This window comes from Littorina saxatilis, linkage group LG2 (assembly GCF_037325665.1).
Source record: "Littorina saxatilis isolate snail1 linkage group LG2, US_GU_Lsax_2.0, whole genome shotgun sequence".
NCBI classification, from domain to species: Eukaryota; Metazoa; Mollusca; class Gastropoda; order Littorinimorpha; family Littorinidae; genus Littorina; species Littorina saxatilis.
This window is the reverse complement of record NC_090246.1, coordinates 60,999,478-61,025,120: the sequence shown is the minus strand read 5'-3', so window position 1 is coordinate 61,025,120 and position 25,643 is coordinate 60,999,478. Positions and strand designations below refer to the sequence as shown.

General features: G+C 41.3%; 1 protein-coding gene across 7 annotated transcripts; it reads left to right on the top strand.

Annotated features, from left to right (window-relative positions):
- The first annotated feature begins 6,085 nt into the window (after positions 1-6,085).
- On the top strand, positions 6,086-25,009 carry LOC138959432 (putative RNA-binding protein Luc7-like 1). Of its 7 annotated transcripts, XM_070330925.1 has the most exons (12): positions 6,086-6,241; positions 12,140-12,204; positions 13,163-13,311; positions 14,006-14,100; positions 15,456-15,554; positions 15,941-16,051; positions 16,525-16,668; positions 17,133-17,309; positions 17,664-17,857; positions 19,723-19,803; positions 20,322-20,464; positions 21,294-25,009. In XM_070330925.1, the coding sequence occupies exons 5-12, from the start codon at positions 15,459-15,461 to the stop codon at positions 21,329-21,331; spliced, it is 984 nt and encodes a 327-aa protein (XP_070187026.1). In that variant the 5' UTR covers positions 6,086-6,241; positions 12,140-12,204; positions 13,163-13,311; positions 14,006-14,100; positions 15,456-15,458; the 3' UTR covers positions 21,332-25,009. The 7 variants fall into 7 exon arrangements, with proteins under 7 accessions (XP_070187026.1, XP_070187027.1, XP_070187029.1 ...); XM_070330926.1 differs by lacking the exon at positions 12,140-12,204; XM_070330928.1 differs by lacking the exon at positions 14,006-14,100 and adding an exon at positions 14,142-14,192 and having other exon boundaries at positions 12,140-13,311.
- Positions 25,010-25,643: the final 634 nt, after the last annotated feature.

Sequence of the window (25,643 nt, the reverse complement as noted above, 5' to 3'; positions counted from 1 at the left end):
TTGACGCCACACGAAGGAAGGGAGATAAACGCGCAAAACACTGGAGAAGATAAGGAAGAGTTACTGGGAATGGATGTACAGAAAAACCATAAAAACCAAAATCGGTTCAGCGCTGCGCGCTGAGAGCACGTGTTGAAAATTTTCATTGACCAGATTGTGTCCAGCGTCTATCCGAATATGCCCACCAAATTTGAAGCAGATCCATCGAGAACTTTGGCCGTGAATCGTGAACACACAGACAGACACACACACACAAGCCGTATATAGATAGATATATATATCGAGGTGCACTGGGACAGGCTGATCTTTCTTAACCCAGTGTGGGATTTTCAGTGGGGCGACCACCCCCAACCCAGCGCGTCCCCGGGTGGCGGATAGGGGAACGATCTTCAGATATGGAGATCAGCCGCTTGCGGCCGCGGACCAAACTGGCTCCGGGTGGGATCCCGGCAAATCCTCCCCCCTGTGCTCTCAGGGTAGGACGTACGGGCCATGAGCTAAGGGTGAGGTAACCCCGACAGAAAACCCCGAATGCTGAAGACGGAGGACCCGGGCCGCACGGCGCATTCTAACAAACCACGGGTACACGCACTTACGCAAATGATGACACAATCAACCAGCACAGATGGAAATGGCGCTCGCCCATTGAGGACCCCCCAGGGTGGAGCAGCGTCGGGTCCCATGCCTCAAAGGGACCCAGCCCCAACTACTGGAGGTCCCTCCCGTCCGTCTTGTCACGCCAGGGGACGCGGGAGGAAAGTGACTGGCACCACCACAACCAGGAAGAAACCCAGTCAGCAGCGACCTTTTCAGGTCATGCACTGGAACGCAGAAAGTATCCTGAACAAGAAGACAGAGTTGGAGCATATCCTGCATGAGAAGAACATCAACATCTGCTGTATTCAGGAGACGCACCTGACACCACAAAAGTCCTTCAAAGTGAGAGGCTACCAATGCCTTAGGTCCGACAGAACAGACCGAAGCAAAGGAGGAATCCTGACCCTCATCAGGAACAACATCAATGCCTGTTTGATAGAAACGCACATGGAGGACTCCGAATATCAGGTGATTCGAATCCAGACGAAGACATCAGAATTCCATCTTGTCAACTTCTACTGCCCCAATGATAGACACCTCGCCCTTGACACGATCCCCGCAAAGGCCTCCAACTTCATCGTGGTGGGTGACTTCAACAGTCATTCACAGAGTTGGGGATATGACCACCTGGATCGGAGAGGAGAAGAGGTGGAGAACTGGCAGGACGACAAAGGTCTCATCCTTTTGAACAGTCCCTTTGACTGCCCTACATTCTACTCCAGAAGATGGCACACTACATCAACTCCTGACCTAGCCTTCTGCACGGAAGACATGCACCAGCTAACCAGCAGAGAGGTCGGAGAACAGCTAGGTGGAAGTGACCATCGGCCAGTCTTTTTGACCCTGGGCATGGAGTCCTGCACTGAAGCTTCCTTCCCACGGTGGAACTACAAAAGAGCGAACTGGTTCCTCTTTAGACACCGCACCAGCGAACTCACCAAAGACATCAGAGTCGAGGGTCGAGACATCAACATGGTGGCGAAGGACTTCAACATGAGCATCCTCAGAGCAGCGCGTGAGTCCATTCCCAGGGGTGCCAGGAGAGACTATAAGCCCTACTGGAGCAATGAATTGCAGGAACTGGATGATGATCTGGCAGACGCCAGAAGGGAAGCAGAAGTCAACCCGTCACAAAACAACAACATCCGCCTCCAGGAAGCCAAAGCCAAATTTCTCAAAAAGAAGCTACAGGCAAGACGGAGAAGCTGGCAAGAGAAAACAAGCTCTCTGAACCTTGAGAAGGATGGCAGAAAGCTCTGGAGGCTCACCAAGCAGTTGAATGATGAGAACACCAGCAGAGGAAAGATCACATTAGAAGAGAACGGGAAGGTGCTAACTGGAAAGCATGCTGCCAACCAATTTGCTGAAAGCTATGCAGCTGAGAGCAACCTCCATGTTAGCCCCGAGAAACAGAGAGAAGCAAGAAGAGAGAAAAGAGAGAGACCTGCCAGACAGTCGACAGTGGACGCCATGAGTCAACCACTCACACTCCACGAGCTGCACTCAGCTCTGAAAAAGTCAAAGGCAAAGAAGTCCCCTGGCCCAGACGGCATCACCAACGAGATGCTAACCCACCTTGGTAGTGCAGCAGAGAACAAGCTACTCGAGGTCTTCAACAGCAGCTGGCAAGAAGGATCGCTACCACAACTCTGGCGAGAAGCGATCATGATCCCCATCTTAAAAAAAGGGAAGGATCCAAAGAAGGCCACCAGCTATCGCCCAATCAGCCTCACCAGCTGTGTTGTGAAGACCTTGGAGAGAATTGTGAACGAGCGCCTCAGGTGGTACCTGGAATCCAGGAACCTCCTCGCCCCTGAACAAGCTGGATTCCGACAGTTCCGCAGCACTGAAGATCAGGTCACTTACCTAGCGCAAGAAGTTGAAGATGCCTTTCAGGAACAGAAGCTGGTCTTCGTCACCTGGATAGATCTTCAGAAGGCCTTTGACAAGGTCTGGAAAGATGGACTCCTTGTAAAACTGCTGAGGAAAGGCGTGTCCAGCAACATGTACCAGTGGATTCGCTCTTACCTCTATAACCGCAGGGCAAGAGTTAACGTCGACCAGACCAAAAGCAAGAAGTTCCTCCTTCGTCATGGCGTCCCTCAGGGCGGAGTCCTCTCCCCCACACTCTTCCTTCTCTTCATCGACGATCTGGTGTCTGAGATGCCCAAGGGGATCAAAGCTGCTCTCTACGCAGACGACCTTGTGATCTGGTGCAAGGAGGAGCACGCAAGTACTGCCACCTACAGAATGCAGCAAGCGGCAGATAGGCTGAACGCATGGGCAGAAGATTGGTGCGTCTCCATCAACAAGGAGAAATCCTCCACCACCCTATTCACACTGTCGCCAAAGCAGAAAGCCGGAACCATTAGGCTTGGTGGAACTCCTCTGAGAGAGGATGAAGAAGCAACGTACCTTGGTGTCACCTTTGATAGACGGCAGACCTGGAAACCACACATTGCACAGGCAGAGACGAAGGCCCGGCGCAAGCTAGCCATACTCAGGAAGCTGGCAGGTACCACCTGGGGAGCGAACGAGAAGATACTGAAGACAGTATACCAGGGAACAATCAGACCCCACCTCGAGTACGGCTCCACAGCGTGGTCAACCTCAGCCAAGACAAACCTGCAGACCCTTGACCGTGTGCAAAACCAGGCCCTCCGACTCATCACCGGTGCAATGAAATCCACGCCCATCAAGGAAATGGAGAAGCTTACCACCATCCAACCCCTCTGTCAGAGAAGAGAAGCCAAGACTATGGTACAGGCCGAGAAGCTCAAGTGCCTACCCGACCACCCCATGAAGCACAGACTGAGCAACCTCACCAAGAACCGGCTTAAACGGAGCAGTTTTGTACACGAGAGCAAGAGACTTTCTCGACAGTACAGGGAAGTCCTTCCACAGAACACTCTACCTCTGACTCAAGAAGAAGAGGAAACCCCCAAGGCAACAGAGAAACCAGGCATCCAGATCTGCACCAGTGTTCCACATGTTACCTCAGGAGAAGATCAGAATGACACAGCTCGACAGGCACTCACCTTAGCCCTGATCGACGAACAGTACCCAAAAGAGGCGTGGATCCATGTATACACCGATGGATCAGCAACTAACGCCGTGCTCAATGGAGGTGCAGGCATTCTCATCCAGTTCCCTGGGGGACATACAGCTACATCCAGCGTTGCCACTGGCAAACACTGCACAAACTATAAAGCAGAAGCAGAAGCTCTCATGCAGGCCGCCTCCTTCGTTCAGGACTCCGCAGACTCTTGCTACCAAGTTGTCTTCCTCTCGGACGCCCTTTCAGTCCTTCAGGCCCTAGAGAACGACAAACTCCCACTGCTGGCCAAAGCATTACAGATGGTCAGACAAACCAGAAGAGTTGTCCTCCAGTGGATACCAGCACACTGTGGGATACCAGGAAATGAAAGGGCAGATGAGCTGGCAAAAGAAGGAGCCGTGGAAGACCAACCTGAAAACAGTGTCAGCTTTAGTGAGCAGAAGACAATCATCAAGGCATTGATGAGGCCAAGGACAAACAGAGATGACTACCACACAATGTCCAGAGAGCAGCAAGTCAACCTCATCAGGCTGCGTACTGGCCACAACAGGCTCAATGCTCACATGAACCGAAAGTTCAAGCTGGCGCCATCACCAACCTGTGCCTGCGGTCAAGAGGACCAAACAGCGGAACACATCTTACAGCGATGTCCCTTACTAGATGAGGAACGAAAAGAAGTGTGGCCGTCACCAACTCCCTTGCAGACCAAACTATACGGCAGTCGACAGGAGTTGGAGAAAACGACAACATTTATCACCAGTGCTGGACTGATTGTGTAACCTCTGCGAACGCCAAGAAGAAGAAGAAGAAGAAGATCGAGGTGCTAAAAAAAAGTCAGTTGTGCACTGAACACCTTATTAACACTCGTAGTAAGCCTTGAAATTCCCGTCTGTTTTTGGTCCTCCAAAGAACCTCTGATATTTAGGCATAAGTGCATCATATAACCTTACACGTTTATTACATTTCTTTCGTACAGTGTTCAGTCATTAATAACAACAAACCAGATACACTGCCAACGTTCCACAGGCGGGGCGGAGCAGTTAAGCCAGAGGGGGGGGGGGGGGGGAATTACAACCTGGGGTCCAGGGGGTAGACCCCTTGTGGGGTCTGGGGGGCCACTTTGCCCCTCAGAAGCTGAAGAATTTTAGCTATTTTATGAACAATTTATGGCTTATCCTTGATTTTAAACATGACTGATCAACTGGTGTCAGCAGCCACTCATTATTTCTTTTAAAGTTAGTATTATTATTTATTTTTTTTTGACAGCGGGGGGGGGGGGGGGGGGGGGGGGCGGAACCCCTGTAACCCCCCCCCCCCCCTAATCCGCCCCTGTTCCAAAACTGATTCAGAATTAAAAAAAACAAGAATGGTAGGTAATTGGAACAAAGAAAATGTTAAATTTACTCAGTACCGGGTGTGACGCCATTCATGTTGGCCCTGCCGTCATATTACCCCCTCGATTTATACTGGAGACTGAAATGTTGTTTCCTAATAAAAATAATGAAGTGAAAATATTTAAGGACGAAAAGCATGTCAGTTTCTTGCACTGATGTGAAGAAAACTGTGATTTCGCCCCAAAAATCGATTTCTTCGAAAACGTGTACCGAGTGGTTCATATACGTCCCTTGAATGAGAAGGGAAACATTTTAGGATGAATCAAATTTCTAAGTTAAATACAAAAAATTGATTGGACAAATTTGGCCACATGAATATAAGGTACCCAAGGTCGCTCACCACTGAATACGGGTGGTTTTTTGTTCAGTGTGCACAGTGGAGTTTATACAAGATCAACGAGGCCGAGAATCGTAATATGACGGCGGGGCCAAGATGACGGCGTCACACTGACCGGTCAGTCGCCCGTGTGACAGGGTAAATCGCAGGATTGAATCGCGCATGTGACGGCCCGGGCCCATTACACGCAGACCTGCTCATACCCAAGGTGCTGGAGGGGATCCTAACAGGTCCGATTGCGGGTTACTTCCCCTCGAACAAACGTCGGCAAAACTCAGAGCAAATTCCCGAAAGTGACGTGTCTCGTTTACCTAAAATGGTATACCAGTTTCATAAGAAAGTTAGAAGCAACCTGAAAATAAACTGCTTTGTGTTATGCTTTTTGTTTATTGTTTGAAAAATGAATTGAATAAGGACAGTGTAAAAGTTAAGACAAATTAACTGAAGGAGGGAGAAGAGATCTACAACGGAGTCAGTACGCGGGTCCAACTTGGGGCACTGGTCAATATAATTTATTGTAGATTTAATTGGTTTTGCACTTAATGTATTTAAGACATTACTTGATCATCCTCCATCCCTACTCCCAACCTAAACTCACCTTATTTTGGCTTCGTTGTACGAAACTAATTAAAATATAACGTTCGACCCAAATTGGTATTTTCATGAACTAAATGCGTATGCATTCCAATTCTGGCCAACGGTAGTGGCCATTTTGTACTACGGTCTGTGGTTACTTGGTCTGTTAATAAATTGAGTAAAGCAGGCAGAGCCAAGCATTTGTGAAGACATTTAATATGTCTGCACACGATCAAGTTCGAGCTATGCTTGATGAGCTGATGGGAACAGCTCGCGATGGTGAGTATTTTGTAAAATAATGGGATTAGGTGTATCGAATCCCTTCTTCAAAATGGCGATGTGTCCTGGGAATACTAGTAGTAGTAGCAGTATCATTGACCCCGTTTCTATTTCGTGATTCTAACAGACTAGGAAACTTTTGCAAGAAAGCTCTGTTAAATCATCAGGCGTGATCAAAAACAAATATGGTTGAGATTTTTATCTTGATCTCGTAAATAATAAATAAATAAATAAATAATGGAAGGCAAATGGCTGGGAACGGATTACGACGATATTTTGAACCCTATGTCAGTATGTGATGTCAGGAGGAAAGTTGCCGACCGGCACAGAAATGAGAACTAGACGTGTTGACGACAACCTTTGGTTGAGTTGATCAGAATGTTTACGACTAAGAGATGGCATAGGTTTTTAATAAAGGCTTTGAAATATATCATACATATGTGTGCTGCTAGCTATTGAAACCACTTTCCTAGGTTCACATTTTTATTTCAAAATACCCTGCACAACAACTTTACAACAACTGGCAATACAATAGACGTTTTACGAAAATAACTCTGTCAGATTTGCAAGCGGTAGAACGTATTAGGGTCGACAGTGAAGTGGTTCGCAACTCTTCCAAAACGCTTGGAAATCCTTAGCCTACACTAATGGGCGGTTCTGGTGAAGTTATGCCCCCTCTTTCTTTCGGCTGGTAACTGGCCCCACCTCGCGGCAAGATCACACGAGAAAGGGAAAAAAAACTTGCATTGGTCCCAAATAGCATATCGGTTTGATAACACTCACAGTTCGTGTGTAAGTCGTGCATTTTATACGGTAAACAGAAGAGAAGTCCTATTTGAGGACAGGCACAATACTGAGCAATGAAATTCTGACATGAGCATCAAAAATAAAAAATGCTCAGATGGAAAAGTCTATGATTGTAATGGGAGCTAAAACACAGCTTTACCGGAAATAAAAGTCAAAACATAATTGCCTTCATGTCTCTTTCCTTTATTGATCGTCAATCATAGGTATGCATGGACAATGATGTAAGTATTTGGTGGACACCAACTGCAAGATATTTCTATCAAGTTAAAACTTTTGGAATCTTTGATTTTGTCTAGTGTTTGAGTTACATTTTATCCATAAAATCCAGCCAGACAGCACCTACATTTTGTGTAAATCAATTGAGCAAGAAGAAATAGTTGTTGTGAAGACACCATTACTTACATCATTTGGCAAGTCCATCACTTTTTTACAAGAACAAGATTAGGCAGCATTGTAATGCTGCTGATTTAATTGATCACCTTTCTGGTAGACCATGCAACACAACTGAAAACAAAAGTGAAGGCCTGAAAATAATATGGCAAGTGAATCAGATGTAGCGTAAGTTATGAAGACACCAAGCGTAAGTTATGAAGACACCAAAATTGTGAAGTCTGTTATGCTTGAATTCTAGTACTCTTGAAATCTAGTCTGGTGTGTAAGAGGTTCCTGATACAGTTTGAAATTATCTCACTCATTCGATTCATTGCAACAATGGCAAATATTCACAGTTACAGGCAAAGTCTGAAAATTATTACGTAAGTTATTTTTGACACCAGAATTGTTGTGTCCAACATTACCAACATCATCAATTATCATCGTTTCACAGCTGATTATTTTTCTTATTCGCTTGTTTTCTTTTTCTGTTTTCTGTAGCAGATAACATACGTAAACATGTTTTGATTTACATTGTATCTGCCATCTACCACAATGAACTGAATTGCTGATTGCGTTGGTTCGAGTGACACGAAACGAAAATGGTGTCAGAAATACGAACGTAATCTAAAACAAGCCACACTATTAAAATGCAGGAAAATGTAACTAATATGTCCCCTTCACAGCTTTCTTTATACAAACTCGAAGAAACTTTAAGTCAATCACAAAAATATAAACTTTGGTTCAAGAAAAGGCCAAATTTTCCTGACGTTCGTATTGAAAGACACCAAAGTGGCGAGAATGACGAACGAAATCCACTAAGTTCAGCATCAATTTAAACAAATGCTGGTGATTTTGCATAAAACATGAACAAAAGTAGTTGCCTGTTGGGTAACTCAACTGAATACAGCAAAATCAATTAGGGATCGATGATTCTTGAAGTTCGTCTGTCTGAAAAACTCTTGAGATGTCGTAAGTTTGCGCGAAACGCCAAAGACACGAACAACTTCCAGGTCAAAATACCTCCTCTCAATGCATTGTGGGAAAGGTGAAGGCCATTTATTCTTAATCTGTGGAAATTTCCGCAGTGCATTGAGTCGATTGACATTCGTTTGTGTGCCTGTGTCGACTTCGCGTTAGATTTTGGAAGTGCAAAAACGTAAGTAACGCAGTGACGCAAAACGTCGGATATTGCCTTTCACACATTCTTTCACAACGCTAGGTCTTTTGATTGCTTTTATTTGTGCTAGATTGTGTCATTTTATTCAGTAACTTTCAATTATCAGTGGAAATATCGAGTTGCATGTGAAAGATATGATGATGGTATGGACTTAGATCAGCGTGTGAAGTGAGACACGAAGCATTACTTACAGAATGCAATTTTTTCGTCCACGCTAACGACACATTTTACGGTAAAGAAAGAAAATGAGCATATCTAATTGTTAAATACACTTAGTTTGACCAAAATAAATACAAACATGACACTGCAAACTGCTTCACTTACCATTGTGCTTTCTCAAACAAGACCACTCATTTTTGTCAGGTTTCAGTGGCCATTTTAAGTTGTATTTTCAATGGAAAATAATCAAAAACAAAATAACCATCAACAGAAAAAATAATCTGTAAAATGATATTAATTCTTTATTCTCTCTTTAATCACAATACAACAACATTAACAACCAGAAGAAAACAGTTCTTTGCAAAAAAAATCCAGAAAGTGGCTACCATTCATTTTGTACTTTTTGCTCAGTATTGTGCCTGACCTCATTTACATTTAGTCAAGTTTTGACTAAATGTTTTAACGTAGGGGGGGAATCAAGACGAGGGTGTGGTGTATGTGTGTGTGTGTCTGTGCGTGTGTGTGTGTAAAGCGATTCAGACTAAACTACTGGACCAATCTTTATGAAATTTTACATGAGAGTTCCTGGGAATGATATCCCGGGACGGTTTTTTTCTTTTTTTCGATAAATGTCTTTGATGACGTCATATCCGGCATTTTGTAAAAGTTGAGGCGGCACTGTCACACCCTCATTTTTCAATCAAATGTATTGAAATTTTGGCCAAGCAATCTTCGACGAAAGCCGGACTTCGGTATTGCATTGCTTGGTGGCTTAAAAATTAATTATTGACTTTGGTCATTAAAAATCTGAAAATTGTAAAAAAAAAAAAAAAAATTTATAAAACGATCCAAATTTACGTTCATCTTATTCTTTGTTCTGATTCCAAAAACATATAAATATGTTATATTTGGATTAAAAACAAGCTCTGAAAATTAAAAATATAAAAATTATGATCAAAATTAACTTTTTGAAATCGATTTAAAAACAATTTTGTCTTATTCCTTGTCGGTTCCTGATTCTAAAAACATATAGATATGATATGTTTGGATTAAAAACACGCTCAGAAAGTTAAAACGAAGAGAGGTACAGTAAAGCGTGCTATGAAGCACAGCGCAACCGCTACCGCGCCAAACAGGCTCGTAACTTTCACTGCCTTTTGCACTAGCGGCGGACTACGTTCAGTTTCATTCTGTGAGTTCCACAGCTTGACTAAATGTAGTAATTTCGCCTTACGCGACTTGTTATTAATTTCAGTTTGACGGTCCTATAGTTAACATTATTCATACTCGTAGTAGTTAATAGTATTAGTACCTTGTTGAGTACATAATCTCACTGAGTAGTGTCAAAATGGAACGTATGTTATTATGTATGTATTATTTTCCAAAACAGAACAGTCAGGAAGTCTGCTTTCTTAGAGGGTAGTCACACGACACACAGACTGAAAAGACCTCACTGAAAGTGAAAGAGGCTGCCACTACACCAATGATAATGAATTATCAGTTACATCAAAAGCTGCCTGGATGCTCAGTTGAAAAATCTCCCTGGCATGTAGAGCTGCTTAGCTTTAGATAAATCTACAACAATTGCAGCTACGTTTGAATGTTTTTAACTTCAAATTCAAGACTGAGACCTGTGAATAGGTCTTTTAACCTTCACTGGGCAAACAGTTCAAATAAAGATTAATTGCACTCATTTACAAGTTTATAAACTGAATGTTGTTTCTTCAAATTGGTGTTTTATTTAATCAGCATAGCATTACCAATCATCAAACCCTTGAAGTTGATTTGAAAGGGGTCATCTGCTGAAAAGAAAGCAGCAGTGGACATTCAATGATTCATCATTTTTGACTCACATGCGAAGCAAAAGTGAGTCTATGTACTCACCCGAGTCGTCCGTCCGGAAAACTTTAACGTTGGATCTTTCTTGGACACTATTCAGTCTATCAGTACCAAATTTGGCAAGATGGTGTATGATGACAAGGCCCCAAAAAACATACATAGCATCTTGACCTTGCTTCAAGGTCAAGGTCGCAGGGGCCATAAATGTTGTCTAAAAAACAGCTATTTTTCACATTTTTCCCATTTTCTCTGAAGTTTTTGAGATTCAATACCTCACCTATATATGATATATAGGGCAAAGTAAGCCCCATCTTTTGATACCAGTTTGGTTTACCTTGCTTCAAGGTCAAGGTCACAGGAGCTCTTCAAAGTTGGATTGTATACATATTTTGAAGTGACCTTGACCCTGAACTATGGAAGATAACTGTTTCAAACTTAAAAATTATGTGGGGCACATGTTATGCTTTCATCTCACAGACACATTTGGTCACATATGATCAAGGTCAAGGTCACTTTGACCCTTATGAAATGTGACCAAAATAAGGTAGTGAACCACTAAAAGTGACCATATCTCATGGTAGAAAGAGCCAATAAGCATCATTGTACTTCCTATGTCTTGAATTAACAGCTTTGTGTTGCATGACCTTGGATGACCTTGTTCACATGTATTTTGGTAGGAAAAATGTGTAAAGCAGTTCTTAGTGTATGATGTCATTGCTAGGTTTAGTTATTTGACCTTGACCCTGAAGGTCAAGGTCATGTCAAGGTCAAGCATGTGAGTCGTATGGGCTTTGCCCTTCTTGTTTTAATGTGGCTTTGTTATGAATATTAATCATGACAAAGACTGAAGAGTCTTCAGCTTCATAAACAGCTTTTTAGTCTTAACTACTATTAGTAGTAAGTACAGCAACTGCTGAGTTGAGGTCCCTGATGATGGCTTTTTCAGTTTTAACAATTTATTTTAAACTTCTTTTGCTGTGATTTGTCAGTGGAACTTTAAGAAGAATAGCTACAATAAACAAAACTATGGAAGCGAGAGTAGTTTATAAAAATCATGTTAATTGTTGGTTTTGTCATTTTATTTTTTTTTAAAATTAAATTTATTTATTTACTCAAGAACTGAATTTCGTCCACTTCGTGCCTAATCTAGTTGTAAGTTGAAACTGTGATTGATATAAATTTATAATTATTTATTTGCGGGTTGATTTTGGAGAGCATTGCATTTGGAAAGGTAAAGGTACTAATAATGTATTGATACCGTACAGAATCTGCCAAATCAGAGTGGCCACAAAATTAAGGCACTTTTTTTTTTAAATCTCATAAAAAGTGGCCATTGTAGGCACATTTGTGGATATGCTTTGGGTTTTTAAACTAAAATTTGTTGCTGAGTTTGTCTTGCTGCATAGAACTTTGTTAAACTTTAGGTTGTACATATGTTGTGAAATAAAAATGTGTTATGTATAAATCAAATATATGTTGTGCTGTTTTTCCTGACGTTTGAATAGATCGTACATAGTTTCTTTTTGATCCCTGTTTTCAAGGGAGCATTGTGTTGTGGGGCAAAGCTGACTTTAGTGCAATTCTTCCAAGGTGAAATGGGCCGGCCGTGAGTTGTTACAATTTCCCTTCCAACTGTGTTTTCCAGTCACTGTTTCAGTCTGTCAGCCACAAAAATGATATGACATTTATTAGCTTGCACTTTTCATGTCATGTTTTCTCCCATTATTAAATGGGTAAAATTTTCTAAGTGTTCAAGTCAGATTTTAACTAAGTATCAATACTATAACTTTTGCTATTACTGTACATGTATCAATAAATTGGTTTGAAAGGTATTCTGCTGCAACTTTGACATGCAATAACTGAATAAGGATTTCTTGTCTGAGAGTTTTTTTTGCGCTTAATACTTTTGACTTTTTTGGGGGGGGGGGATTGTCTGCAACTTTTTGTATGGCAAGACAAATGCATAAAAAAGTGTTCAGTAAGCTGTAGTTTTTGTAACAGCATCATAAAGATAATATTGCAGCAGAATACCTTTGATTGTATTGCATGTAACTGTAAGTTGTAGCACAAATTGGAGATTTGTTCTCATTGGAATAGAGTGCTATAATATTAGTTTCCAGTCAATGTAATGAACTGCTATTGCAAAAGTTTAAGTTTTTTGTTTCTCAAAATTTTGTATTCATACATAGCATATTTTGTGCTCACTGATCTCTGTTACTTACTGCGTTGAACTCATCTTTTTTTCTGGAAAAAGGATCAAACCTAATTTACTTATATGTGGTGTAAACTGTAATGATGAGAAATTCATAACACAATCTTTATCAGTGTCATATTTGAGTAAAAAACATTAAACAAAAGTTGTTGGCACTGCCACTATCAAAAGGAGTAATGGCAGAAACTTAGCAAGACAACCCAAGCTCACAAGCTTATGCCAACTATGTTCTATTATAATGGTAACTTCATTTATTTACTATTTGTTAAAATCATTAATCTGTTGTGGCGTGAGACACGCATGTTGATGATACATTTGCCCAGACACAATTGGTAAGTCATGTGTTTTCCAGGGCAGTTATCAGTAGCCATTTGCAAGTTAGGTGGCTGACACAGTGACACATGGAGCCAGGATCATAATGTCTTCCAAAGCAGCTCTCATCAAGCTGAGACAGAGATCTCTTCTCATCCACCCATGCCACCTTAATCGCCTTAAGCCACAGTGTGTATGATGTTGTAGTTGAATAGCTTTAACCCTGAACATCTGGCTGTTCCTGCTCAGTTGTGGTGTGCATGCAGCAGTTGATGCACCTTATTGCACTTTGTCAAATTTGTGATCATTGAGCTCTGCCTATGACCAAGAACAAACAGGAAATCTGTTACTTTCTGGAAAAAGACAATTCTCATGGATGGGGGTGGGGGGAGGTGTTGTTAAAATTACAAGAACAAATTGATGAGAAAACACAAGAAAGTACAAAAATTCACTCATATTTAGCAAGGGAAGAGAAATATAGCCATGGATGACCTTTGATTTAACGGTAATATAGTATGCCTTACTTTTTACCTGTGGAACTGTTTTTTTGTTGACAAATTGAATTTGAAACTGAAAGAATTTTGTGATAAAAAAAAACCAGCCAGATGTTCAGAGGTCACTACCAACTGTGATTTAGAGCATAATATGGAAGCATGGGTACTTGTTACATTGTGTGTGTTGTATTCCTGGTCTGCAGAGGGTCAATATAACAGGAACGCGTGAGCAGAAGTACACTGTACTTACCTCGTTTCTTCTTCACAGCTCAGCCTCGCAAGAAAGCAAGGCATTGCTACTTGAATCTGTACAGGCCATCTATAAAAGATAACTGTTTTGAAAGATACTTAAAATGATTTCATGATTTGAATGATATGGTTTATTCTAGGGGATAGCTCAAACTACAAAGTGAAGTTTGATGACCCTCGGGTATGTAAGAGCTTCCTGCTAGGCTGTTGTCCACATGATATTCTTGCTAGCACGGTGAGTGAAATTCATGCATTTTATTTTCTTTTTCACTTTAGCACGCTTCTTTCTGCTGGGTCTTGATGTTGAGTGGGTATGGCTAGGATTGGGTACGTAAAGACGCTGTGAGTTGGATTTTTCTTGTTTTATCAATATCATGCCTTTCCATGATTGAGTGATTTTACTTCTGGAACACTGGTCACTGTCATCTTGGGTGTATTGTCTGTCAGGTTTACTTGTAATTACTTTCTGCTGTGCATGCTGTAAGTTAAAAAAAAATTTTTTTATAAAGGTTAATTGTGCAGAGAGGATCGATATTGTGAAAAAAAAGATTATAACTTAAGGGATTTCTTTCTTGATACTTTTATAAATACAGGAAAAAATAAGGACAGAAATTGTCAAAGTTTGTAGTGTGGAATCCACTTATTGTGAACATCTGGAAGAGGTTAAAAGTTCAGTACATGGGAAATGTATGACAACAGTGAGTAACTTATATAAGTTATCAGTTTAAGCATGTTTCAAATAAATTCATGAATGCTTGGGAGTTTTTAATTTTCTCATTGTGGCCAAAATTTTACTACATAGGCATTTGCAGTAACTGGGTTCTACTGTATTCTCTGCTTTTTTTGTGGAAAATAATATACACAGATCTGCAAACACACAGCGCAATTGATGCATCAGCCTCAGGCTTTAGCATGGCTACATTTGTGTTTTCATTGGTTATCAGTACATTCCTACTAGGGAAGTTAATGTCTGGTAGTTGAATCATTTGATCCAGTGAATAGTGGTAAAAGGAAATCATTTGTTCACATCCAGTTAATTACTACACATGTTTGTGTGAAGAAGAGATTTGAAGAAGCAGCAGACTTACAACCTCTAAGTCAACAAACATGTATACATGTGTGTTACATTTTTCCATGCTCTTCTTCTTTTCTGTCACTTGAGATCTTTGTGAAATATTCTCTCTTTTCGTCATATCTGACTAAAATGTTCTGATTTCTTGTTCTCTTTCAAGTTTTTTGATGACTACCATCAGACCTACTGTACATGTCACTGTTGTGATTTGTAAGTCTTGGCACCGGTGTGTTTCTGTGTTTGCACCTGGAGAGAGAGAGAGTGTATGTTTTTTAAATATTTAGACGATTATGTCCTGTTTGTTTTATCTGGTGTGCCAATTTTTTTGGGGCGTGATTTTTGTTGTTGATGTTTTCATGAAAGTATTCATGAAATATCCACAAGTGACAAAAGTCATGGGTATGTTAAATGGCTGTGCTAGAGTTGATGTATATTTTTTGTATTAAGAATGAAGTTAAAAGAACAAGTACTGTTTGTGTAGAGAAGTCAGTTGTTTAAAATAACGTTTGTAACCACAGCGCATGGATCTTGGGGACTGTCCCAATGTCCATGACCTTGCCCTTCGAGCTGACTATGAGCGTGCTGCCGCCAACAAGGACTACTATTATGACATTGACGTAAGTTATGATTTACTTAATACTCATTGTTCACCTTAAATTGTCCAGAGAATGTTATTGATGAGTAGAAGCAACACTTTGACTCAGGAGCTGTTAAATGTGACCCATGTCAAGGTACTTAGACTTGAAGTAGTGTAGCATGGGTTTGGGAAAAGTGCTTTAAAACTAAAAGAAAAGATGGTTCAGAATTATTGCTTGACTGCTACATAATCGTTTAAACGTGCAGTCTATTCTTTTATAGTGATTGTGAAAGACTGTCGGCATTACAGCTGCACTTTTCAGTTTTGACTTTTATTTAGCAGTGTTGCACTACTTATGGTTTTTCCCAAAGAAGCTTATCTACAGGCAGACAATATCCCTTTCAACATGTTCTTTGTTGTGTTCAGGCCATGGAACACCTGCAGAACTTCATTGGGGACTGTGACCGCAAGACAGAGATGGCCAAGCGTCGCCTGAAGGAGACTCAGGAAGAACTCAGCGAGGAGGCCAACGGCAAGGTGGGATGCTGCTGGTGGTTTCAATTATTCACTCTGAAATGTTGTGACCTGCCTGTGAAGATATGCTTTTCAGTTTTGTGGAAAGTCTTTTCATCTGTCAAAGGGCTAGAATGTAGAAAGTGTCCATAGTTCATGAAATGGGCCAGTGTTGAATTCTCATTGTTTTTAAATTATAGTAGTTAACATTACTGAAACACCTGTACCAGCTTTCAGTAGTTTTGTTTTCAAAGGCATTAAAAATTCAAGCATGTTTTGATGCCACCTTTCTTATGGTGGGTAGTGACAGATGAGTAAGGGTGGGTAGGTCACACGGGTGCCGTCTAGTGGTTAGAGTTGAGTCCAGATCTATTTCCATTTTATTTTTGAAAGACTCCATCCCTTTTAGACCTAATTTTCTTAGATCTTTCAAATGTCTTGAAAAGATATTCCACTTTACTCGAAACTTTATGACAACTCTTTATTTTGGTATGCAGGCCGATCAGATTCACCAACTGGGGGAGCAGATTGGCACCAGGATGGCTGAGGCCGAGGAGATGGGGGCCGAAGGACTGGTGGATGAATCGCTCAAACTCATGGAGGAGATCGAGGACATCAAGAAGCAAAAAGCCCAACTGGAAGTAAGACGGTTTTAACTGACAGCTGAGGTAGTTTTAACTGGACATTTCCTGTATTTTACTGGTTAAAGTCTGAAGATACTGGGAACTGAATAGTCAGTCAGTCAGACCTGTAGGTTTGACATTTTCTAACAAATGTATTACACAATCATTGTGGTTTGTGTGTTGATTGACTTCCATAGCTTTTACAGTTTAACCTGTCCTATATTGACCACCTAAGGGACTGAACGAAAGTGGTAATTATAGACAGGTGGTCACTATGGTATGATGAATTTTATAGAAAAAATTGTTGTCACAATGTCAGGGATGCGTGGTGGTCGTCATGAAGAGGTCGTCGTCGGTTGTGTATGTTCATGAATTTGACTGGGATCTTTAGTCTATATGATGAATTATGTTAAATGTTTCATTACTCTCATGCATTACCACTGCCACATATGATTGGAACTGACAGTGAATTTTAATTTCAGATCGAATTTCGCAACTCCATGCCTGCCTCCAGCTACCAGCAGCAGAAGCTGCGAGTGTGTGAGGTGTGTGGAGCATACCTAGGTATCCATGACAACGACCGGCGCCTGGCTGACCACTTTGGTGGCAAGCTGCATCTGGGTTTCATCACCATCCGCAGCAAGCTGGATGACCTCAAGGTGCGTGTGTCTGCCTGGGTAGCACAGGGGGAAAGGGGAAGCTGTTACAAAGAATTGTTTTTGTTTGGGGGGGGGGGGGGGGGGGGGGAAGCAGTTTGACTAGGGATTTGTTTTGGGAGGAGCTTCAGTTTTGCTTGACAACACTTATCCAATGCATTGTGTATTTTTAGTAGCAGTAACTCTCCAATTGGTAAGTAACATATTTCTGTTTGGGGGGTACAAATGTTTGATGAATAGATCAGATGAAATTTATCCTTTCAAAGGAAGTGCGTCATACCCCCAAGTGCTTTTGGATTGCACAATCATGGTTAATATGTAGCGTTGTAATCTCATGTTGTTTCTTTTATTTTATAGCAATTGGTGACAGAACGTCGTGCCCAGCGTGAAAAAGACAGAGAAGATCTACGTAAAAAGCGTGAGGAAGAACTGAGGGAACGCTCTGCAAGCAAACAGCGCAGCCGTACCAGAAGTCGAGAACGTTCCAGGGACAAAGATCGTGAGCGTCGTCGTAGATCCCGCAGCGGAGAAAGCAGCCGGAGGAAAAAGAGGTTTGTAATTATAGGCTATGTTGCTGGAGTGTGCGCTGCTAACATTTGTGTCAGTTTCAATTTTTGACTCACCTGAGTAATCGGTGAGTCTTAGTAATGTACAGTGTCTGTCTGTATGGACGGCAGGTAGGCCAGCTGTCTGTCTGTCCGTGGACACAAAAATTAACTGTGCAGTTATCTCAGATGTTTTTGGAGCTAGAGCTTTGAAACTTTGCATACTTCTAGGGTTTATTGATCTCCCGACATGACCCCAGTTTGGTTGACCCTCATCACAGACCTGTTTACACTACACATTGAGCGTAGTAAACTACGATTTTGGTCCCCAAACTACGCAACTACGCATGCTTGTCTTATACTACGCAAACGTTTCGTTTCGACTACACATTTTGACATTTTGAATACGCAAAAACGCGAGCGAGTTCCGATCCATAATTTGTACTAACCGGTTGTGTACTGCGTGCAAAACATGCCCGGCGCCCGCGAGAGTAGCGTAGTCAGTTGGTCTTGCTGCTGTTATTACAACTATCGCGGGCGTTTCAGCACATACTTTTCTGAACGCGGTCACTTCGTAGCTCATTCTTTCTGGAGGGAAAAAAATGGCTACAGCGACGAACACGGATTTAGAAGACTTTGGCGATCAACCGCCACGGAGCAAAAAAAAGAAGCTAAAGTACTATGAGGAGCATCCATGCCTAGTTTCGTGGAGAAAAGGGAAGCATTTTGCCCACTGCACTGTGTGCAACACGGCTTTTTCAGAGAAGCACAGTGGGCTTTACGACCGTGACCGTGTAACCGCCACAAGAAAAGCACTTCTCATGAGGAATTCGAGAAATCCCGACCAAAGCAGAGGAAAAATTGGAAGACCAAGACAAGCTCACTTTTGAGAGATCAGTAACCAGAGCAGAGGCAATGACCTGCCATATTATTATTATTGCCGACGCAAACCTGTTCTGTTTATATGCAAATTTGCCTTCAGTTCATGTTGATACACATACTCCCAGTCCCTACTTTTTGTGACTTGATGTTCTCAGATTGTCACAGGTCTTGAATAGGGGGTCCCACTGTATATGAACTGCATACCCCTCAACATACCTTTTTTTTTAACAAATCAAATGTTCCAAACTAGTTAATAATTTTTTTCTTAACAAATAAACTTAATGCTTGGCTTGTATTTTTGTGGGGGCTTTGTTTGTATTTGTATGAGGAGTATTGTTCACATTGTAATAGTTTTGTTTGGAGTGTTGAGTGTTTGTTTTAGTACGGTATAAGTAACTGTTCTGTTTTGCGGTTTGGGTTGATCAAATTGAAATACTACACATTCACCTGCCAAACTACACATTTGCCTTATTTTTACACCCAAAACTACACATGGTACATTTCAGGGGTAGGCAGGTCTGTCATCAGGAATTGTCCGCCGAAAGGCAAATTTCCGCCGAATTTTTTTGTTTGTTCCGCCGAAAAAGCAAAAGTGTCCGCCGAAAAAATAAATGGGGGAGGCAAAAATGTTTCTAAAAACTGAATTTAATGGCAAACTTGGAGCTAAGATGATGACACCAAATTGCACCAGTTGGGTTCTTTGGAGAGACAAAATTTCTGGAGGGGCATGTCCCCAGACCCCCCTAGTAGGGCTAGGCGCTTCGCGCCGTCGACTTTGCTATTACTTTCAAATGTTCAGCCTTTTTTCAATTCCCATGCCTGCACAGTGTTCGATTCATAAAAAAACTAACGTTGATATTTATTCTCACATGTCTAGTTATGGTTTTGCATCTGCAGATATTGTGATACCATAAAAGCCTGTTTCTGTGCTGTTGTCATGCATCTTTCGACACTTTTTGGAGTAATCATAAGTCATATTTGATTTTCAGGTCCAGGTCACGCTCCAAAGACCGCAGACGTCGTCGAAGTCATTCACGTGAGCGTCGGTCTCGCTCAGGCTCTCGTCGCAGGTAAAGCTCATTTACTGTTTTTTTTTATGATGTTCCTTCTGTATGCTCTAGATTCCTCACATGCGGGTGTTTTAGCGTTATTTTCTTTTTTACGTCAGGGAAAGGTTTCATTCGTCAAACTTGTCAAGACCAAGAAGACTGAAGTTTGACTAATGACAAGAAAACTCGGTAATTATGAGAAATGACAAAACAGTTCAGGAAGATAAGGAGAATTTAGCTTAGTTTCAATAAGAAAAATAACATGGTGTCATGTTCTCTTAAGACAAAGGTTCCTGAAAACTTTGTCATATTTTCCTGTCTTTTATATATCTCAAGAGAAACTGTCCATACATTTGTTGTATGAGTTTGTCAGATCTCATCCTAAATGCAAGTCAAGCTAAAAGTGTCTGGCAAGAGTAGAAAGCATCAGCCTATTCTACAGGTAAACCATTCTTGTCCACCACAAAATCCAATACTTTCAAATTAATTCTAAAATGAAAAAGTCACTGATCTTGGCTATCTTCTTTTTTTTGTTTCAGGCGGTCTGGATCTCGGTCCCGTCGATCTCGGTCTGGCAGTCGCTCCAAGAAGAACAGACGCGGCCACCGATCTCGTAGCGGTTCTGCTTCTCGCCACGGCAGGAGGCGGCGAAGACGCTCTTCTGGTTCAGACGGTGACAGAGGCAGGTATGTATGAATGGAGGGTGGAAGGAGGAGGGTAAAAAGAATGGCTGAAATTTATTACGCATAGTATTTCTCCAAGAGCTAAATTGATTTGGTCCGGATCTTTACCGTGAGTAGAAACATGATTCAGATTTTGGGTATTCTGGCTGATCAACAGATGACACCATATTAGGATTTGAGGATGCATATTGCCCTTCTTGATTGTTGATGATGCCTAAAGTTTCTTGAAAGACACGAGCTCAAAGCAGTTATGAAAGTTAAATTTGTATAGTTGATGTATCTGAACCCTTTACCTCTCACGCAGTGTGTCTCTTTTGCCGTTCCTATAAAATTTAACTCAAAGATCAAGGGCAGCAAGCCTTGCTCTTATCTGCTCAGGCCATCTCGAAGCACAAAAGATGAAAGTGATTTTGCCAGGGCTTGAAATCCTCCTCCTTTTGGACGATTTTCTCCAATGATAGCCTGTTTTCCTCCTCAAAGCTCGTTTTCCCCACCCTAAATGCTCGAAGCCTGATCCTCTTGTCTCTCTATTGCCTTAAGTTCTGCTCAGCATGCACCAGTTTTCAAAAATATTCAGGGGGCCTTATACCCTTAAAGAGGGATGCCTCTACTTTGCTCAGTCTCACACCCAAATTTCCTATTCATCTCCTTCCATTTCAAGCCCTGTTTTGCCGATGATTCATGCAGCCATTTTGGGATCTGCATAAGAGTTATCTCGGTGTGATAATGATATGGGGGGTCTGGGAGGCATGGGGTTTATTATCCTGCTGTGATTTTAGGGAAAGGGGATGGCAGCAATATTAACAAGTTTTTCTTCTTTTTTTTCAGGAACGGGGATGAAGATTAAACAAGAGAAGGACCTTTGAGGCAAGAAGGAATGTCAAGAGATGTTAAAAGATAAGGACAGTGTTCAGCTGCTGTTTGTTGATTTGTGAATCAAGCTGAGGGTTTGTGCAACATCTAGAAGGAGAAAACGCGTGTTTGATTTGTCATCTTAATCTTGACATTGCTGTTCCAGTCATTTGTGGTTGGCCATTTTCAAATTCCTTACCTTTTCTGAATAGTTAACCATGTTTCTGTATTTGACACAGGGTTCGATAATTTTAAATGAATGTGGATTTCACTTTATGTACATGCATTTTCACTGAGAAGAATTACTGTTTGTAAACTTTGTACATGTCCATGCTTACTGCAGGGAAACTGTTCCACTCCATCCTCATCTAGACTTGATGATATCAGTGCTACTTTACTCTTTGTAAGGTAGATAACTTGTCATACATTATTTTCATCAAAATTTGTGTTTTGAACGAAAAGGGGAGCAGAAGACATTGTTGAGTTGTGGAAGTGTTGAAAATAAGAATCAATTTGTGAGACTTTGATGTCTGACGCATGCAATTCATTAAATTGCATAGATAGCAATAACTTCGTTTGGTTGCTAAGACATTGAAGCACTCTTACATGGTAACATGGGGAGATAACTCTAAAACAAAAACCACATGCCATAATGCATGGTCCGTAGTGGTTATCTCCCCTACCTGTGTACCGCGCATGCGCAGGATGTATGCCAGTGACACTCATTCCTTTTCCTTCAACCCACGTTGCATGACGTGTTTTGAGGTGCTCAGGCTTTTTCTTAAGCCATAGGTCTATCTCTCAGGGAAGGCCATCGAATCTTGGTAACATATCAACGACCTTCTTTGCTTCTTCAGGAATTGGTGAGAGCGTTTCTTTTTTGTATAACGAGAAGATTTCTTAGCGTTTTTGAAGGTTTTGCCACTTCTCTTTTGAACATTTGTCCACCATTTTTGACTTTCAAAATGGCCGACATCCTAGACATAAAGAGAAACTAAGAGCTCTGCCAAGCAGACTCGCTCACCTGGTTCTCAATTGGGCAAAACGGTTAAAGCTGGTGCTAAACCACGAACTTCTTCTACTATTCATAGCTCTCAAAGTTATAAATTTCCTAAGCGAGAGGCCATCTTTAGCTCGGGACTTTACCCTGATACGCAGCATTCTATTCTATTGTTGATAGATAACGCATCTCCCTCAGCTGACTTTTCGGCTTTGGTTAATAACCTCAGGTGTTACAACCATAATGAAGTTAAGCAAGAGGATCTTCTTGCCTTTTTTGTCATCGTTTATTCTGAGGTTCAGGGAATGTTAACTGCTGATTGTAAACAAATAGCAAGTTAGGCTTTAGGTAACGCACTGTCGTTCGCAGGTTCGTTCTGAATCTTCTGCAACCATTACGTCTACCAACGTTGTTGCAGAGGCGACAGATGTGTTTAGTTCGGCGTCAGGTTTACCTGTCAACGAACTTTTGTCTGCCTGTCAGACATCAGCACCCCCCAGTCCTCTCGGCGCTTTAGCGTCGCGGGCGGTGTTTTTGCGTTCTCGCACGGGTTCGTTCAGAGCCTTCTGCAACCATTACGTCTGCCGACGTTGTTGCAGATCCAACAGTGGTGTTGGACTTGTCGTCAGGTGTTCCTTTCGACAAATTTTTGCCTGGTTCTCAGACATCAGCGGTACACCGGTAGGGGAGATAACCACTATGGACCATGCCTTATATGGCATGTGGTTTTTGACTCACATGCGAAGCAAAAGTGAGTCTATGTACTCACCCGAGTCGTCCGTCCGTCCGTCCGTCCGGAAAACTTTAACGTTGGATATTTCTTGGACACTATTCAGTCTATCAGTACCAAATTTGGCAAGATGGTGTATGATGACAAGGCCCCCAAAAACATACATAGCATCTTGACCTTGCTTCAAGGTCAAGGTCGCAGGGGCCATAAATGTTGTCTAAAAAACAGCTATTTTTCACATTTTTCCCATTTTCTCTGAAGTTTTTGAGATTGAATACCTCACCTATATATGATATATAGGGCAAAGTAAGCCCCATCTTTTGATACCAGTTTGGTTTACCTTGCTTCAAGGTCAAGGTCACAGGAGCTCTTCAAAGTTGGATTGTATACATATTTTGAAGTGACCTTGACCCTGAACTATGGAAGATAACTGTTTCAAACTTAAAAATTATGTGGGGCACATGTTATGCTTTCATCATGAGACACATTTGGTCACATATGATCAAGGTCAAGGTCACTTTGACCCTTATGAAATGTGACCAAAATAAGGTAGTGAACCACTGAAAGTGACCATATCTCATGGTAGAAAGAGCCAATGAGCACCATTGTACTTCCTATGTCTTGAATTAACAGCTTTGTGTTGCATGACATGGATGAACATGTATTTTGGTAGGAAAAATGTGTAAAGCAGTTCTTAGTGTATGATGTCATTGCTATGTAAAGGTCAAGGTCAAGCATGTGAGTCGTATGGGCTTTGCCCTTCTTGTTGTTTTAGAGTTATCTCCCCATGTTACCATGTAAGAGTGCTTCAATGTCTTTGCAACCAAACGAAGTTATTGCTATCTATGTGAGTTGGTAAGTATATTAATTAAATCAAAGTTTATTTTTGAAACTTTATATTCATCTAGCTTAGTTCTGCTGGGATTGTTTATTTTCTTTTTTGGGTTAGTACAATTCATTTTAATCAATTGAACTGTTTAATAAATGTCAAGGATGCAGGTACACATGTTTTGGGTAAAATTAGTCATTGAAATAGTGCTTGTAGATTCAATCTGTACACAACAAGGCATAATTTGATACATTCTGCATGAACTGTTGACCTTGGTGGTTGCATTTACACCCTGAGCAACCACATTTTCTAAGCTGTATCAGTGTATCAAAATAGAGAAAAGGGTATAGAGAGCAGATCAATCTATATCATCCCAACCTCACTTCAATAATGTTTAGTAGCATCTGAAACATGTGGTTTCTTTGTGTTGGAAAGGGATCATTTACTTCTTTGATGTGAACAGTTGATAATAATATCACTATCAGCCGATGAACTAGCTTCCAATTTTTAACAAGGTTGAAAAGCAATGTACAATTGGGATGCTCTTTGCGTTATGCCTTTTTGTATGTACAAAGATGGAAGTTGTTGTACCCCCCACGGGTTAGGGGGAAGAATTTACCCGATGCTCCCTAGCATGTCGTAAGAGGCGACTAACGGATTCTGTTTCTCCTTTTACCCTTGTTAAGTGTTTCTTGTATAGAATATAGTCAATGTTTGTAAAGATTTTAGTCAAGCAGTATGTAAGAAATGTTAAGTCCTTTGTACTGGAAACTTGCATTCTCCCAGTAAGGTCATATATTGTACTACGTTGCAAGCCCCTGGAGCAATTTTTTTGATTAGTGATTTTGTGAACAAGAAACAATTAACAAGTGGCTCTATCCCATCCCCCCCTTTCCCCGTCGCGATATAACCTTGAACGGTTGAAAACGACGTTAAACACCAAATAAAGAAAGAAAGATGGAAGTTGTACAAGTTGCCATTTTTGAGTATTGTAAATAGCCAATGAAAAAGCAATAGACAAAGACATGCTGATAAAGAGTTTGGTGTTGTCTGTTCAGTGTATTTGATCTTATATATACTTTAATGCATTTGTTTTATATCCGACTGGAACAATAAAGCAAGACAAAAATCAATGCTGGTGAAAAAAAGTTAATTACTTTTGAGTTTTGCAGCTGAATGATTGACTTGTGTGGACCAAAGACTGTTAACACTGTATTCTGTTTGAATGTGTAATACTGAAATAATGAAGTGGTTGCTTCTGCACCTGTTCATCTTGGTTAACTGTTGAATTGAAACCATTCATGGGTGACCGAAACAGCCTTGAAAAGTGTGCAGACTTGTATTCATTTCTCTTTGCCCCAATCTTACACTAGAGTTATTTCTAATATGCCGACTGTCAGCAAATAACAGACATGTCGAGAAAAAAGATATCAAGCATGAGCCTTTTACTCTTAGGCGAATGCTGATATCGTTTGTGAGACATGTCCGTTATCATTTGCTAACAGTCAGCATATTAGAAATAACGGTTTTATTACCGTTTAATTTGACCAAAAGAAATTTCGAAGCAACCCCGGGAATTAGAACAGCCGCAATGGGAACTTGAGCGCTCCTACCTGATTATGCCTCTCAGTCAAAGAATTCTTGTGACCTGGGTCAGCCAATCAGAGTACATGTAACACACCTGACGTGATGAATATTCTCAGATCAAATGCGTTTGACACACAACAATCTCACAAGATTAACCATTTTAGGTAAAAAATCTTCAAA